The sequence below is a fragment of the Mauremys mutica genome, chromosome 1, assembly GCF_020497125.1.
Source record: "Mauremys mutica isolate MM-2020 ecotype Southern chromosome 1, ASM2049712v1, whole genome shotgun sequence".
In the NCBI taxonomy this organism is placed as follows: Eukaryota; Metazoa; Chordata; order Testudines; family Geoemydidae; genus Mauremys; species Mauremys mutica.
In genome coordinates, this window is record NC_059072.1 from 125,047,327 (window position 1) to 125,064,650 (window position 17,324).

General features: G+C 39.9%; 1 protein-coding gene across 1 annotated transcript in view; it reads left to right on the forward strand.

The window, feature by feature from the left end:
• Positions 1-952: 952 nt before the first annotated feature.
• MPPED1 (metallophosphoesterase domain containing 1) overlaps positions 953-17,324 on the forward strand; it is a 77,514-nt gene continuing 61,142 nt past the window's right edge. Inside the window, exons 1-3 of the mRNA XM_044981088.1 lie at positions 953-1,055; positions 12,700-12,818; positions 15,359-15,620. Of these exons, the coding sequence (XP_044837023.1) occupies positions 15,469-15,620 (152 nt within the window). The 5' untranslated portion in view covers positions 953-1,055; positions 12,700-12,818; positions 15,359-15,468. The remainder of the gene's footprint in view (positions 1,056-12,699; positions 12,819-15,358; positions 15,621-17,324) is intronic.

Genomic DNA, 17,324 nt, shown 5'->3' on the forward strand with positions numbered 1-17,324 from the left:
CTCTGGCACCCCTAAACCAGTGGGGCCATAGAGCTGGGGCACCCTCTCCCCTCAGCCAGGGTGGTTGTGGTTCCCCAGCTCCTGTGATCACCAAAAGCAGCCCAAGGGTGGGAGCCCCCTAATGCAGGGCGCTCCCACCACCATCAACAGTAGACAGCGCGGGAGGCGCCCGGAGAGCCCCAAATCATCCCATCCCCCGGGGGGGGGGGCGCCTAACACCAGGTGGGAAGGGAGGGGGCTCTGCCGCTTTCTCCGTCCGGAGCGCAGGGGCCGAGCAGTGGCCACCCCCCCGTCACACCGGCCCTGCAGCGGGGAGAGGCGGGCAGGCGCAGGGGGCAGCCAGCAGCCGGGGAGGCGGCGCGCGAAGGGAGGGGGGATCCCCGGCCCCCCAAAGAAGGCGGGGGAGGGGAGCCTGGGCTGCCGGAAAAGAAGGTGGCTTGCAAAATAATAATAAAAAATGCTGCGTCTTCTCAGCAGCCCTGGCGGGGAGGGTAAGTCTCGGGGGGGGGGGGGCTCCCCGCTCCAGGGACGGGGGAGGATCCTTGCAGCCCCCTCTACGCGTGCGGCGGCGCGGGGGGGTGTCTCTCGGCTGGGGCAGGGCGCGGGGGGGGGGGCTCGCCGCAGCTCGTTCCCCTGGTGCAAGGCGGGTGGCCGGGGGCAGCCAGGCGCCAAGGCTCCGTCTCCCTTCGGGGGTGGGGAGCCAACGGGGGGGGGGGCTCGGTGCGCCGCCGCGCGAGCGTCTGGACCCCCCCCGCGCAAACCCCTCCCTCCCCCCCAGCGCGTCAGGGGCTGGCTTCTCCCAACCAGGCTGCCCCGTGGGCTGCTCCGGGCTCCCTTCAAACAAACAAACAAACAATTGCCCCAGAGCGAGGGCGGGAGGAGGCAGCCGGCCAGGGGGGAAAGGCTGCTCGGCGCTTCCCGGCCCGGGAGAGGAGGAGGAGGAGGAAGAAGAGGAGGGAAAGCAGCTGCAATCCTCTCGGCTCCCCTTCCCCTGCCTCAGCGCGGCTCTGCCGCTGCCTGGCTCCTGCCGGGCTGGTGGAAGGGGCTGGCTGAAGGTAAGGACTGGCACTGCGCGCTGAGAAGGGCTCGCTCGGGTTCTCTGTATCCACAGGGGTTGCGAGGAGGAGAGGAGCCCTTCCCACCTGTGCTCCAGTCTCCTAATGTCACCTTGGAAGTTACTTTGTTTGCAGAGTTCCCGTGGAGGCTCCTCAGGGCAGCCTGGGCATTGCACCACCTCTCCTCTGGAGCCAGAGACACTGGGGTGGGGCTGGACCTCGCTGTGCAGTGGCGCCTGGTGGGGGCTTTCAGTGTCATTTTCTTCACCCCGTCTTCAAATATCACCAGCCTCGCGCTGCAGAACTCTCCAGATTTCATGCCACTGCCACTTTGTTTGCGCCCTCACCCTGGAGTGGCAAAACGAAGGGGTGGTGGAGGTTGACTTGCTTCCTTTGTGGTGGGAGAGGCTTAGTGACCTTCCAAAGTTTTGTTCCAGGAGGAAACTGTTCTATAAGTTGTTAGAAAATTAAGCTGTTTCTGGTATCGTCTATTATGTTAGAGGGTTGTGGTTTGGTATACAGTCTTATATATTATATTCTTTTATAAGGGGGGAGGGGAACAGAAAAAATGGACATTTGGAGATTTGGATGTTTAGCTACTTTTAACTTGTGGCTTTATTAATAATTGTATTTTATCTGTTGCAGCTGTAAATAATCTTTATTTACTGAATATAGTATCGTCACTATAAGACATGGTGTATGTGTACATTATATATAAAATTAAATCAGGAAAATAAAACATTGATTTAAATAAATCAGACTAACTCCTAAGGTTTAAAACATTCCATCAATGCTTGGCAAGAAGATCAATAGTTGAAGATGCACTCGCTATACACAATCCTGTCTTCACTATGCCATAGTTAAAAAGGGTCTGCTAATGATTATACTATTAATATTCTTTTCCAACTTCAGTAAAAGTTAAATAAATGTAACAAGTGATTAATTTATAATATGGTCTAAAACTGTTTTGGGTATTCTGGATAAATCAATAACTAATCAAGATTATTAAACTATGAAAGTGGCTACTGCTGACACATACTAACAATATTCCGAAAGGATTTTACTATGTATTTTAAATACGAGTTTGTATCCTAAATTTATGTACCCATAATAGGCTTTTGACCCCTATGAGAAGAATATATCTTTTGAGACAAGTATTTAAGGGGCCATTATATCCTGCAGTGGAGTACTAGCTTGTAATAAGACCCATGAATAATAAACTGTGTTTCATGGTGCCAGACACACTGGCAGTGTGTTGCATGCATAATACTTTTTGAATTGTTATTTTACATATGGATTTTCTTGGCATTCTTATATTTAGGAGATACACTATATATTATAAATGCATTAAGTGATGGACACACATTACTTATATTGTAATTCAGCCATGAATTTATTGGGTATGATCTGGCTTTGCTTTGTGATTTATCTCAGAGAGCAGAAAATCTTGCTTGCGCCCCCTTATAATTTTTATCTTTCTGTGAATGTACATTATATACATATACACCATTCCCTCATTAGGTTTTATTAGAAGTAGAATAACCATTTTTAAAAATGCCTACATGAGTTCACACATAGAAAAATGCTCATTTTCAAGATATACAAATGTGCTTGATAGATTAGAGCAAATCTATAATATATGTTTTAGAATCTTCCATTAAGCTGGGATTTAAAAAATATTTGAAATGATGTTAGCTTGTAAACATATGAAAATGCAAATACGTGTATAAAGTTGACACTCTAGTCTTATTTACGCAGGTTGTGCTTTTTATTTAACTCTGCATGTTCAGAGTGAGAGCTATTGGTAACAGTGTAAAGGGGGCTGGAGGTGAAAGCACACCACCTTTTTTGACGCTTCAGCCTCTTGAGATAAATAGTTCCCCTAACAGTGTGGTTTTGTAGGAATATCTCTTGTGATTCACTGAGGAGTTTCTCTCAAAAGTTACAAAATAATTGTCTGCTCCTACTCCTGTGGAAATCATTGGGAACAGAATTGGGCTCTAGGTTCCAAATTGGACTCACCTGAGTAGTTCCACTGGATTTGGCCCACATATTTCAGTAGAAGATACGGTGTTATGTGAAGAAGTCACTATGAGCACAGTTCTGCAACACTGAAGTCAATAGGAATTTAGCCTTTGAATTATACGGGAAAAGGATTAAACCCTATGATATCAGATTACTATTTAATCCATTTATCAAAACAGTTCCTGTTTTCAGACAAACAAAACAATAATTAGTGAACAAAGAAAAATAGTGTATAGTGAGAATTTTAATACTCAGAACATTTATAACAATTTTCATCCAAGTTATTAGCAATAATAATAAAAAAGAAATCCATAAAGGCCATTTTCCAGACCTTGTTTTGACAGAAGCTAAGGGTGAAGGGCCAAATTCAGAGGCAATATGTAAGGTAGCGTAAATGAGACTCCCTTACACGTATTGCACTGACATAAAGGAGTCTGAACTGAAAGAGACAGAATGTGATTATTTTAAAGTAGGGTGAGGGCTACTTCCATGTTCTGGACCTTACACTATTAGACTCTGAATGGAGTGTACACATGAATAGCGTTGGGTGTAAGGGTGTCTGACTGAGTGCAAGGTGATCTTGCCCCACCCTACACATTATCTCTGAATTTGATATGGAGTTTATGTTAACCCTCAATATTCTGGATTATGTGTATCAGAAATGTTAAGCATTTTTTTGTGCATGGAGAGAGAGTTCTCAAAGTTCATTTTCTCCTCTTTATTTCCCATCAAAAGCCCATGCTTTGGATCTAATGTTCTTCCAGGTAAAATAATTGTGAATTTACTGCTTGTGAAAGGCGATAAGAGTGGAAATGGAGTCCTGCAACTGTTTCTGTGTAGAACAGATATAGTGTGGACAGTAGCAGAACTGTTCTGCTAATTAATATCCAACTGGTGCTGCGGGGACCACTTTAGAGGAGTAAAGGAGTTTACTCTTTATGTCTATTCACTCCTTGCCCTCCTTGTTGAAATTGCCAACAGATGTGCCAGATGTGATATGTTACCAGGAGTTATGTTAGTACACCTCTACCTCGATATAATGCGACCCGATATAACACGAATTCGGATATAAGGCGGTAAAGCAGTGCTCCAGGGGGGAGGGGCTGCGCACTCCGGTGGATCAAAGCAAATTCGATATAACGTGGTTTCACCTATAACGTGGTAAGATTTTTTTGGCTCCCGAGGACAGTGTTATATCAAGGTAGAGGTGTACTACCAACTAACCCTCGCTATGTAATTTCCAGTTACAGCTAATCTGGAGTGGATTCATTACACTGAGCACATGTAAAATGCTTAATTTCCCCATTCAGTCACTGATTTAAATGATTTCACTGGGAACAGGATTGGGCCCTTAATGTTCTTTCAACATACTCTATTGTATTTAATTACATCGGCACTTATTAGAATCAATATGGTCAGGATGGGTCAGGATTTCCATTTAAAACGCCTATTTTCAGAGGTATGCATCTGTATATTTCAACTGTAAATATTTGCTCTTGATTGAAGCTTGTCTTGTATTTTTTTAGCTTATGAATTAATTGTTATTAATAACAAGGATACTGTCAATGGCATAAATATATTTTTAAAAGCTACTTTTTCTTCAGAATCTTTTCTTCCTGGCCTCCTACCCCATTTCCTTCTCTATAGACCTAGTCCAACTCCTCTTAAGGTCAATGAAAGTCTTACTATTCAGCTTGAGACTGAATCCAGCAGAGCAGCTGCAGAAGCAGGGGTCAACGGACACTGATAGTTTCTACAGTTTTGACAGGATTTTCTCTGCCCTGTGATGATTGGCTGTTTGCTCCAACCTGCTCCAGTTGCTTCACCTCAGTTTTACTCCATGCCTGCCCATCTTACCTTCCATCCCTTCCTTCTTCTCACCTGCTCTGTCCCTGTAATCCTTCTCCCTTCCCATGTCTTCTGTGTAACAGCTAATCCCTTCCTAACCACTCTCCTTCCCCCCACCCAAGTAAAAGAACTAATGTGGCATTGCCGACTAAGCTTTTTGGGGAAGGGACTGTTTACTGCTATGTTTGTACAGTGCCTAGCACAGTGAGGCCCTGATCTGGGTTGGTTCCTAGGTAGTGCTGTAACAAACATAATTAATAATAATACCAGTGAGTTCAGTGGATGCCCAAGCACACAAGTTCTATTTACTGGTTCTACAGTCATAAACTAACAAATTATTTTCTCAGACTTATATATAGCGCCTGATCTTGAGAGTCCTTTCTTACATGAGTAGCCCCATTAGCTTCAGTGGGACTTGTCATTTCTCCCTTGAGGAAGGGGTTGCGGGATTGGATCCCTACTCAACCATGCTGGTACATAAGGAATATACAAAACAGCCACCTAAATTTCAGCTTCATTTTATAACACTTGTGTATTAGGATTAGAAATCAGTGCCCCAGCTCAGCTTCCTTAGACACATGCACTGAGGATTTCCTCGATGCACAACTCTCCCCTTTCTGACATGGAAGGCAAGAGGGCTCAGCTGCCTCTGCATCCTCCCCTCTCCCATGGCCCTTATGGAGGGCATCATGTGAATCTGGAGTTTGTTCAAAGGGGAGGGAGCCCAGAAGCTGATACACATTTTGTCCAGCCCAAGGAGGCTACCTGGAGAAGATAACATGGTCTGAGCCCGTATTATATTTTCCCTGGTAGAAGTCCTGTAGTGCAGCTCCCGTGTAAATGCAGGGTCTTCGTACAGATGGCTGTGGCTTCCAGCAGATCCCTGGAGATCTGACAGGTTTGGGGCTGATCCTGTAGCTTTTTCTACAGGCAAATCCTGCTATCCCAGTCCTTTCACTCCTAATAGGGATGATATGAGAGGATCTCTGTGGAGATTTCCTCCTTCCAAAGGTTTTACCACTGGAGGGGATAACCTGGCTCAATGGTTGATGGGGCAATGTGCTTTATCTTCAATACAGTCTTATCTTTTACCTATCAATACAGAGAAATGCTATGTTTTAAAAAAGCATTGTTGATTCATTTTAGATCATTTAAAAAAAATACTGCCAGCACCTTAGGTTATTAACGTGAGAATTTTAAAATTCTTCTTTACTTTTCTCCATTTTAAACTGTGTTCTTACTTTTTTGCATTTCACTCACTTTCAGCAACAGAAATAGACTGGTAAGTTTTACTTTCTAATTCTCTTGCACTAACATAATGCTGCAGTGTTTGGGTTGTCAACACCGAATTTGAATGCTTAAATACAAACAAATTTAACTGAACACTTAAAAATTATAGCATTTCTATTAATATTAGGCTTTGTAAAACTCCCACCTTAATTTTAATGTGAGGGACATAAGCGAAACTACCAGATAATGTCTCTTCAGTGGCTAATGGGTGCCATATTCTACCCTCAGATATGTGTGCACAACTTAGTGGGACAAGTGCTGCTTTCTTTACTCTTGTAAGTAGTCCCACTGAAGTCAGTTGTGTTATTTGTGTGAATAAGGCAAACAGGGTTTGGCCCATTGGGAATTGCATATATGTTTGTTCAGAGGCCAGGATTTGGCCAGTTGTCCAGAGCATAACCCACGTGATGCAGTGTCTGGATGAAAACTATCAAGGGATGGCTGAGAACAGAGTTTTTCAATTGTGAGTTTAAACCAGACACTCCAAGTACTAGTTTGTTGCATGTATGTTTTAATACTTTCTTGTAAATTTCTCAAATACAAAATATTTTGTTTTTTAAACATACCTTAATTGCTAGATAAAATGACAAACCCAAATTTCAGAGTGAAGTGTAGAAGTAAATAATCACAGCACTAACTTGCTGATGCTTTCATGGCTTTTATACATCTACAGTTATTTTTTTCCTTAAACTAAGTATTGACTTGGTTTATCATTTTTCTTTACTGCATATCCTTAACTTCCAGTAATAATATCATGAAGTTTGATGAACATTAGGAGAGGAAAAAGAGATTCTTAAGAGTAATGGAAGAGCTTTGCAGCTTTTATGTATGTATATAAAATTTTCTTGACTAGACTTACTTACGTAGATTAGCTACCTCTAATTTATTTTAGGATTAATATAAATAACCTTAAACCAAAACTGTTTATTTTTCTGAAAGAGGACTTGGTTTATACGGTAAGAAAATGTGGCCACTTTAATACTTTGCTCAAGTATGATATGTTGGATACATTTAGTCAAGATCTAATGTAGGATTATAATAATTTATTTAGTTTCAATAAATATCTTCTCTTTGCTCAGTACATTGGTGTATGCAAACACTGTAATATTCTTATCTCCAAGATATACTGGGTGCTCATGATGTATTGTAAAATAGAGCCTCTTCAGGGTCTGAAGTGAAAACAGAAGTATTATTGTGCTCCATTTGTATTTAAGAATGAAAAGAATAAGTGAGCAAGTACCCCAGGACATGATCCAGTAAGTTGTACAGTTAATAATTTAAAAATGAAACAAATTTTTATAAAATGAAGAACAAGCAACTGCTATTTTGCGAGTGTTGGAATAAGAGAATTAGAAAGTGCAATCATGTAGTCGTAATTGAAAATGATACATACTAAAAGGTTTCTGAGTGGTAAACGTATTAAATCAGTAAAGCTATTAGATTACTTAGGTGAAGTATTTTAATATTCAGTGTATTCTGACTGCATTCATCTTCCTTCCTTGTGTGCCTGTCTGTCCAGAGGACTGTCCAGAATTGTGGCATACAATAAGTAAAACATTTCCATTGATGAAATTCAGCAGAAGTGGGCAAGTAGGCATGGTTTAAAAAGGAGACAGATTTTAATATATCTTATTTCCTCCTTTTATATCTATTTACAATATCCATATAACCTTTTTTGTGGCAGTTTTACCCAACAACTGCTTCAGTGCTCTTTAAAACTAAAATAATGACAATAAAGTGTGTAGTAACTTACTTGTATGTGTGATCAGTGGAGGAAAACTAATTTGAAGAAAATTAATTTCAGTAAAGGATTTTTTTTACACAGTATATGACAGATAGTTATAAGCAGCAAGACATAATATTGGTTTTTTTGTTTGTTTGTTTTAAGTAAGGGGACGAGAATTTGAATTTTTTAAAAACGGTTGAGGTAGTTTCAGTTAAAGTGAAATAAGAGGTCTCATTGAGTCACCAAAGCACATTATTCCACATTACAAATCAGACATTACCCAAAGCAGTTCAGATCTGTGGAAACAAATAATGGGCTTGATGAGATGGTAAGTCGTGTTAGATCATGAGGATGACATCACGCCAAACGATCAAAATCCACTGTTGAGAAGTGACGTTTAAAAAGAAGGATGCTAGAGATCTATTTCAGTTAAACATGCTCCTGAAGCAAAGCACTTTGAGTCTAAGGCCTGGCCTACACTTAAAATTTAGGTTGACATAGCTGTGTTGCTCAGAGGAGTAAAAAAATCCACACCTCTGAGTGATGTAGCTATGCCAACCTAGCCCCCAGCGTAGATAGAGTTAGGTCAGTGGAAGAATGCTTCTGTCGACCTAGCTACCATAGCTTGGGGAGATGGTGTACCGGCACCATTTCTGTTGATGTACAATGCATCTACACCACAGGGTTAAGCCAGCATAGCTACAGTTATATCCTAAGGTATATACTCTGATTGAGAATTGGACTGTGAAACCTGTGATGAGAGCAATTTCTAAATTTTTACACTATAAAACTTTTGTGCCATCTCATGAGTGCTCAGTGGCATTCCCAGTCGAGAGGTATCCATGTTACAAAAAATCACCATAATTAGCACCCTTCTTAGCAGTTACAGCAAAGTGGTCATAGAATGAATGAGAATGGTGTCTGAACTACCCTTTTTACCCTCAAGAACGGGTCTCTCCAGGCAGGCTTGAGAAACAAAGGTGGTTCAGGGAAGCTTGCAGAGGACTTCAGTCTGCAAGGCTGTCACCCTGGCACCTTTCAGCAGCACTAAGCTGACATTTTAAAAAGTTAATGGTGCCATTTAATGTAGTGCTTCTGTAACTAAAATGGGGTTAGGTTTCTAAATAGAACTTTTAGATCACTAATTCATAACATAGAAGTCTTTGGGGAGCTTGCAGGGGGAGGAAAACACCTTAAATGACACTACAGATTATAGCTTAAATATCCCCAAGGAATCTATTCTCCTTTCAGCATGCTTTCTTAACTGTCATTGACACTAATGGCAGGTACATAACGCATTCACATTGGGAAGAGTAGACTTTTAAGTGCATATTTCAGTGCTACACATTATAGTCGTATTTCAGAAAATGTACATTTTAAAAAGTTCCCTAACTATGCATTTATACAACAAACTACTGGCTCACAGGGAGCGCTTGGGGCCTAATGGTTCCAGAAGTACATTTGTACATGATCAGCCTCAACAGCTGCCAGCGTCTAATTGACATTTAATCGTGCTACCTTTGTTTTAAAGTCCATACATAGGTTGAGAACATTTGAGCTCTCATTTTAAGGTAAATTCAAACCAACCAGAAGAGACTGTTTAGTAGTCGTGATTTGCCAGCATTTGTGTCATTATTTGTCTTAGCAAACAAACAAAGAACATATTCCTTTGAAACAGTTTTTAATTGCAAACTTTCTTCTAGAAGAACATCTATCCCAGGGGTCGGCAACCTTTCAGAAGTGCTGTGCCGAGTCTTCATTCATTCACTCTAATTTAAGGTTTCGTGTGCCAGTAATACATTTTAATGTTCTTAGAAGGTCTCTTTCTATAAGTCTATAATATAGAACTAAACTATTGTTGTATGTAAAGTAAATAAGGTTTTTAAAATGTTTAAGAAGCTTCATTTAAAATTAAATAAAAAATGCAGAGCCCCCCGGACCAGTGGCCAGGACCCAGGCAGTGTGAGTGCCACTGAAAATCAGCTCGCGTGCCACTTTCGGCACCCGTGCCATAGGTTGCCTACCCCTGATCTATCCAGTTCCTGGTGGCAGAACTGAGAGCAGCAAAATGATCCTATTTACCAGTTTATGTCAGGATTATGTAAACATTGCAAGTTAGAGGGAAAACCTATTGGAGCATCCAGTTCATTTCCCACATTAAATTAAATAATTGTTTCTTTACTGATAGCACTAGATTCCTTTAATGCTGTCCTACCTCCATCAACCCATCCCTTGTTTAAAACAAAAACATACTAGAGTATTTTGTAATAATGGATCCAAATGCTATATCTTACAGTAGTGTTACTGTGATAGTTGGCACCCTTACTGTAGAACACTCTGTGGCACTGGATTTTTTAAAAAATAAGGTTTTTGCTTCCTCATCTAAAGTAACATGCTTCTATTCCTGAGACAGAAACTCAATGAGTGCAGTTTTGCCTGCAGTGCAGAGGAAGATTTGAACTCTCCACCAAGCACTATTGAGTTTATTTACTCCATCAAAGATGTATTTGCCCCATAAGCAGCCACACTATATGACTGTACTAGCTATCACAAACTCTCATATACTTCTTTAGGGGAATTTATTGTGTTTCTAAGCACCTCTTTCCCTGAAATAATTTGGGCTTCACTATTTTAAAGCTGCATGGAAATGCCTTAATCTCCTCTCGGTTTGCTACTGCGCTTTCTTTCTCAATTGCATCCCCAAATCCCAGTTCTTCAGACTCTCCATGAACAAACTCTAGCCTACCTCACATATCTTCTCTCTGTCTACACTGTTCCCACTCATCTACCACTGGCCTTGTCTCTCTTGCTCTTCACATTACCTCACTACTGTCGGTGCGAGAGCTGCAACTGCTCCTCTGCAGCTCTTATGATCTGGAATAGCCATCATATGTTTCTCTGCCTCATTGACTTTTCATATATTTGCAAAGCTCATCTCACAATACATCTCTTCTTCACACTTTTACTTCTTAATTTCTATCCTCTGCTTATATTATTTTATTTTAACAACCTAAGTATTATTTAAGATGACAACTACTGTACTTGAGCCATGGTGGATTTGGATCCAGGCTCTTGTCCAGTACCTGGGAAGGTTATCAGAAAGCCTCAAAACAGATGTTTGCCATGGGACTCACAAAAAATAGATGGTAGTGGGGACTGTAGCACAGAGAATGAAGTAAGTTAGTTGAGGAACAACGGACAGGGAAAGATAGGAAGTGGAGGAAGAACAAAAGGCAGAACCAGAATCAATGTGGGGATGGGGGAAGGGAGATTAAAGTGAAATGTTGGTTTGCAATGGAAAAAGTGAAGGAGAAAGAGGTTAAATTAAACAAAGGCAAGATAACTCATGCAAAAGATGGACTGGAATTATTTTGTTTGGTACCTATACAAGAGAACATTGGGGTGACATTAAGAAAGAAAAATTTTAGGGCTGAAAAAAAAATCAGGAAAACTCCATACAGTGAGTTCTCTAAGGCCCCAGTTCAGCAGGGGAATTTAAGAACGTGCCTAATTTCAAGTAGATGGGTAGTCCCATTGCAGAATAATCTCCCAGTGGAAGTGGTGGAATTCCTATTGAAGGTAGTGGGAAGACATCCATTTAGTACAGTGGTTTTGGATCAGACCTTTGGCGACATTTAAAAGTAAACTGGATAAAGTCCTAGAAAAATAACTATGCAGAGAACATTCCTACACTGGTAAGAAGATGGATAGATCATTTAATAGAATCATAAATGTTGGAGATTGAAAAAGAACTAACATCCAGAATTGTGATTTTTACTTTAATATTCATATTCATGAAACCTTTTTTACATTTCTCTGTATCTCCCTGGCAGCCATCCCATAGCTCCATAAGTCTGGGGGAAGAGAGTGGTTAGCATGTTGTTGCTGTGGGGATTTGAGTCTTAGTGCTGTATGTTGGTAGTGTTGGCCATGTGATTTTAAAACTTACATGGTACAGCTGCAGGTAATTATTTTCCTACTGCATGTCACACCCTGTTTTGGGTTATGAGGGAAAATTCAAATTATTTTTAAAAAAATCTTAAGGAATGTTGTAAAGGAAAATAAAGGGGAGTGACTAGTGTCAGTTTGGATAGCAGTCAGGCTGGAGGGAGACAGCTTGTTCTATCAGTCACCAAGAATGTTTGCAGCCAGCCAGCCACTTATTCAGCAAGACATCAAGAGAGTGAAAGGTAAGGATCAAAGACATTTGTGTATGTTGCTGACAGTAGCTTCATCTGTTGAATTAATATTGTTAGTTATGTACTGTGATTATATTATTCTGATTTCTGTGTAGGACTAGTTGTTCATGTTATTGCTAGCTATTTTATTTTTAGGGTAAGATCCAGCTTTTTGGTTCCCTTTCTCCCCTGCTGATAATAGCTTCTCTTAATTAATTAGCCTCTTACAGTTGGTATGGGTCCTTCCACCTTTTCATGTTCTCTGTATGTATAAATATCTTTTTACTGTATGTTCCATTCTATGCATCCGATGAAGTGGGCTGTAGCCCATGAAAGTTTATGCTCAAATAAATTTGTTAGTCTCTAAGGTGCCACAAGTACTCCTGTTCTTTTTGCTGATACAGACTAACATGGCTGCTACTCTGAAACCTGTTTCCTATCCTGGACAATTTGTATGTGTCTCCAGGGTGGACATTGTATGGCTGTCACTTGGTAGAGGGCTCAGTAGTGCAATGATAACACAATTTTTTCCTCTCAAGTGAGACATGCTGGCTTCTAATTTTCTGCCTGTTTACAGGGTGACCATCAGGCTGAGTGTCTCTGGCTAGCATCCATGCAGGCTGGCTTAGTGCTGTGATTCATAGGTTCTCCCATGTGTGAGGACACTGGATCTTCACTTATGAAAACCCTTCTACAGTAAGTGCCATCAGAGCAGTATATTTGGTACACTTTTCTCAGTGATTGGGAACAAAGTGTAATGAATTCTACCAAAAGCAGCTAATGTTAGTGGAGTTAGCAAGTGCTATTGTCCACCTTGTCCAGTGAGGAGGAAGTAGTTAGAGCATCTAACTCAGAGTGAGGATTCCTGGTTTCTAGGGCTGGTTCTGCCAATGATTCTCTATGGGACCTTAGGTAAATCATTCAGGAGCCTAAAGTTAAGCATATTTAGCCATATTTTCAAAAGTTCTGAGCACCCAGCAGCTCTCACTGAGATCAGTGGAGCTTTTGGATGCTCAGCAATTTTCAGGATCAGGCAGGTGCTTAAATACAGATTTAGGAGCCCAACTTTAGGCTCCTAATTTTGAAAATATTTGTCTCAGCCTCACTGTAACCTTGGGTTAGCCATTTGTAAAATGGGGAACATTTTTACACACCTCACCAAGGTGTTGTTGAAACTTAATGCTTTATAAAGTATTGCAAGACCCTTTTGTAGACACTTTAGAATTGCAAATTACTAACTGTGCTGAATTTAATTCTAAAAATCACCATTTATATTAGTTTACTTCAAACAGATGTCTGTTTATTCAGAGCAGCTGGTCCAATATAAAATCTCTGACTTTGACATACATGGTCCATATGAACATCTTTGAAAATGCACCATTTTGCACACAATGCTTCTAGGACAAGACCTCATATCTACCATTTTAATCTTTTAGGGCTTGTCTATACTACTGGGACAATACTGGCATAGCTATGCTGCCATAACCCCATAGTGTAGACACAGCCTACAGTGACAGGTAGCGTTCTTCCATTGATCTAGTTGCATCTACACTAGGAGTTAGGTCAGCATAGCTACGGCGCTCAGGTGTGTGGATTTTTCCTTTTCTTGGGCAACCTAGCTATGTCAACCTAAATTTTAAGTGTAGATCAGGCCTTATTTCTTAAGTGCAAAGATTTGTACTCTATTATTTTTACAAGGATCATTTCTCTCTTCCCTCCTGCTGCTTTCAAACACTTCCATTCTGCTGCCTGTTCCATAGCAGGCACACTGCATCAGAGAGTGTTTAAAATCCAAAATTTCCTTGGCTGCTTTTCTACTATTTCCTTACCATGCATTTCTAGTGGAGTCAAGAAGAAATATGCTCTTTTTTAAAATTCTCAGGCTATGTCCCTGTAGGTTGGTAATGACAGCAAGTTGTCATCATTTTACAGCCATGTAATGAAATGAACTAGAGGTCTCATCCCAGTTTCACAGAAGACAGACTTCCACCTTACAAAAACTTATACCAGATTTGGCACCCAGGTAGGCAGTCTTAATAGCTAGGCAAAGGACTGAGTGATTAAAGACCATGAACTGCATTCCCATCATGTTTGGAGATGGTCCCATCAGAGTGGAACCGAGATACATTGACCATGTCTGTAAGATACTTTCAGTACCACTGCCCAGCGACTGTATATAATCAGTGAATAACTATTTTCTAATGTGAATATTTGTAAAATTAGTTCCTTTGAAGCAAAGCATTTTTTTCAATAAGTAAACAAAAACTAACAATCTCATGAAAGAGCCTTACTTTTATTGCCAATAATGAAAGAGTTTATTAAAACTGGGAGCGGGGTTGGGGTGGTGGGGGGACGGGCAAAAATCTAATCTAATTTACCTTCTTCTATTTTCAGTGGTTACTTTTAGCATTTCAGTCAGTTTCACTTCCCAAACAATCACTGCTGTTGTTTTAGGGTTGGATACATTGTGAGGAGTATCCAAAATGGTTTCAATTGATTTTCTTTTTAAAAGTTAATGAAAACATATTTATTTGTATAAGGCTGTGAAACACCCCATTTTCCAATGAATTCTATATTTTGGGCCTAAACTACCTCACAGTAGGATATGAGGTGTGATAGATGGAGCAGTAGCACTTTGAGCTTTCATATCTGCACTAGAGGCCCTTTAGAAATTATTACAAAGCCAGGCATAATATACAAAAATGTGAATGGGAAACCCATTTTGATACCTGTTTCTTAGTCTCAAGGGAGCATCGCTTGACAACACATACCTTTCATGAATGCCACAGCACTACTGAAAAACAGGCCTTAAACTGGTGCTTTTTACTGAACTTAAAAATGTGTTTGCACTTTAGTCATTCAGAGACAGTCAACTGAACATTTTTGAAGGGGCTATGATATAAATATTCACTAATACAATGGCGGGGGAAGTAAATAATTGTGTTGACAAAACCTTAACATTGAAATACCAGTACTGCATGGTGCTAGATTTGTGTTTAAAAGTCTTAACTATTTGAACATGTTGCGCCATGTGTTCTTTTGCAAGTGCCCCTCCCCTCCAAACTCAGACTACAATATATTCATCAAATTACTGAGTTGGAAAGGTTTGTAATGAGTTCTTTGAGCTGTAAGTGTTCCCCCACCCCCTTTAAATCTTCATCTGACATTAAATAAAGCAAATCCAAAACAGATTAACTGTCAAACGGTTATGCTCCATCTCTTCAATCTGCTTTTAGGTTTCAGAAGGGGAGCACGTTGATGAGGTAAGGAGACGACATGGTCTTCTGTCGATGTAGAAAGATAGCACAGATGATTGTCTGAAAAAGCTGTACTACACAGCGCAAGCATGGCTTTCGCCCAGTCGCATATTATGGCCGCTAGAAGGCATCAACACAGTAGACTCATAATAGAAGTGGATGAGTACAGCTCAAACCCCACACAGGCGTTCACGTTCTACAACATTAACCAGGGACGCTTTCAGCCCCCACATGTGCAAATGTAAGTATTATAGTTTTGTTATTGCTCTAACACAGCCTTCAGAATTGTTATTGCCTTGTCAATGTGGTATTTGATGGACCAGTCAGAAAGAATTCAGAGAACAATGTTTTGCAGTCTTTCTAATAATAATTACTGATACAGTTCAGTCCATTGGGGAAGCATAGGTACTTTTTTAAAGGATAGATGAGGAATCACTGTGCTAGCACAATTTGGTCTTTATAAAAAGAAAACAATAACAAGCAATGTAATTAATCTAAGAGGTTTCATATAGATAATATTTTCCACAGTTTTAGAAGCATTAATCAGCTTTGTGAACTCGTATTCTCAACTTGCATCACAAGTAAATAGCTGTTGAAATACCAAGTCTGTATTCAGAATAAACATTCTCCTGTTGTTGGTTAGCTATACTACCGCTTTGTACTACAAAATAAAAATGACAGCAGCAAATAAAATAATGTGGGTACCCATCCAACAACCTACTTTAATACCAGTGTGTGAAAGATATGGAGTGCTTAAAGAGTAATTAAAATAATGTGTTTGTTTTTGACTTTTTATATATGATGATGACGACATCAGTAAAGTTAACTGCTCTAAATGGTGATTTACTTTTAATGTCAAGTGTAGGATCATAATTACAAAATGAAACTTGCCATAAAGTTGAGAGCCAGAAGGAAAAGCAAAACTGTTAAGCCATTACAAGTAAATTAAGTATATAAATCCATTGCAAAATATTTTATAGGAAATCAAAATGTAACATATTTTATTCTATTCTTTAAAAAGAGAATCAAACATATTTTGATCAGAGAACTGATTTTCATTAAAAAAAACTTTTTACTTTAGCAGGACTGAATAAATTGGCTTACTTTCATCCACTACATTTAATACATTTTGGTAATTTCTAAACATAGGGAATGATTCATTTAAAAAAAAAACCACGAGTGAATGGTATGGATCTTTTCAGTGATATTTTACATGCAAATTGTGGTACAAATTGTACACCATAGAAAGGAAACATAAAGGCTAATGTGGACACATGCCTGCATGTGGGCAGAGTTCGAATGTGTAAACAACACTCTCTGGAGCAGGTCCTGACCCCTAATTGGGGCTTTTAGGTAGTGTCCCAATACAAATAATGAATAAAACAAATATAATATCTGCATCAGGGAACATCTTTTGTTTGCAGAGCTGGCAAATGGTAACAGAAAACAAACAAACAAACAAAAAATTGATTCACAAATATTTTGGCAAACAGAAGTGCCAAGTTCAGATCTCTGAGATTTGTGGGGCATATTATTCATTATTTGTGAGTATTCAGATAGCCGCGGGGCATTCATGAATACTTTTGCCAATCCCAAAAGTTGCATGTATGGGTTTTCATCACAAAATTTGGGTTGGAAATTATTTATTCATTATTAGCCATTTGCAACTCATTATCTCGTTTGATGTTGCAGTCACCCAGCCAGTGAGTGAATACAATAGCATGTGACTTTGGTGATCCACCACACAACACAGTGAATACTCTAAAGGGAGCAGTTCACAAACAAGCCATTCTCTGAAAATTGTTCCCCAAAAGTGTTCAACACTCATGAATAATTAATACATTTGAAAAATATTCATGCAAACCAGAAAATGGGCTAAGTTGTAACAAATAATATTCATAAGAGTAATTTGACCAACTCTATTTGTCTAGACAGTAGAAATCTT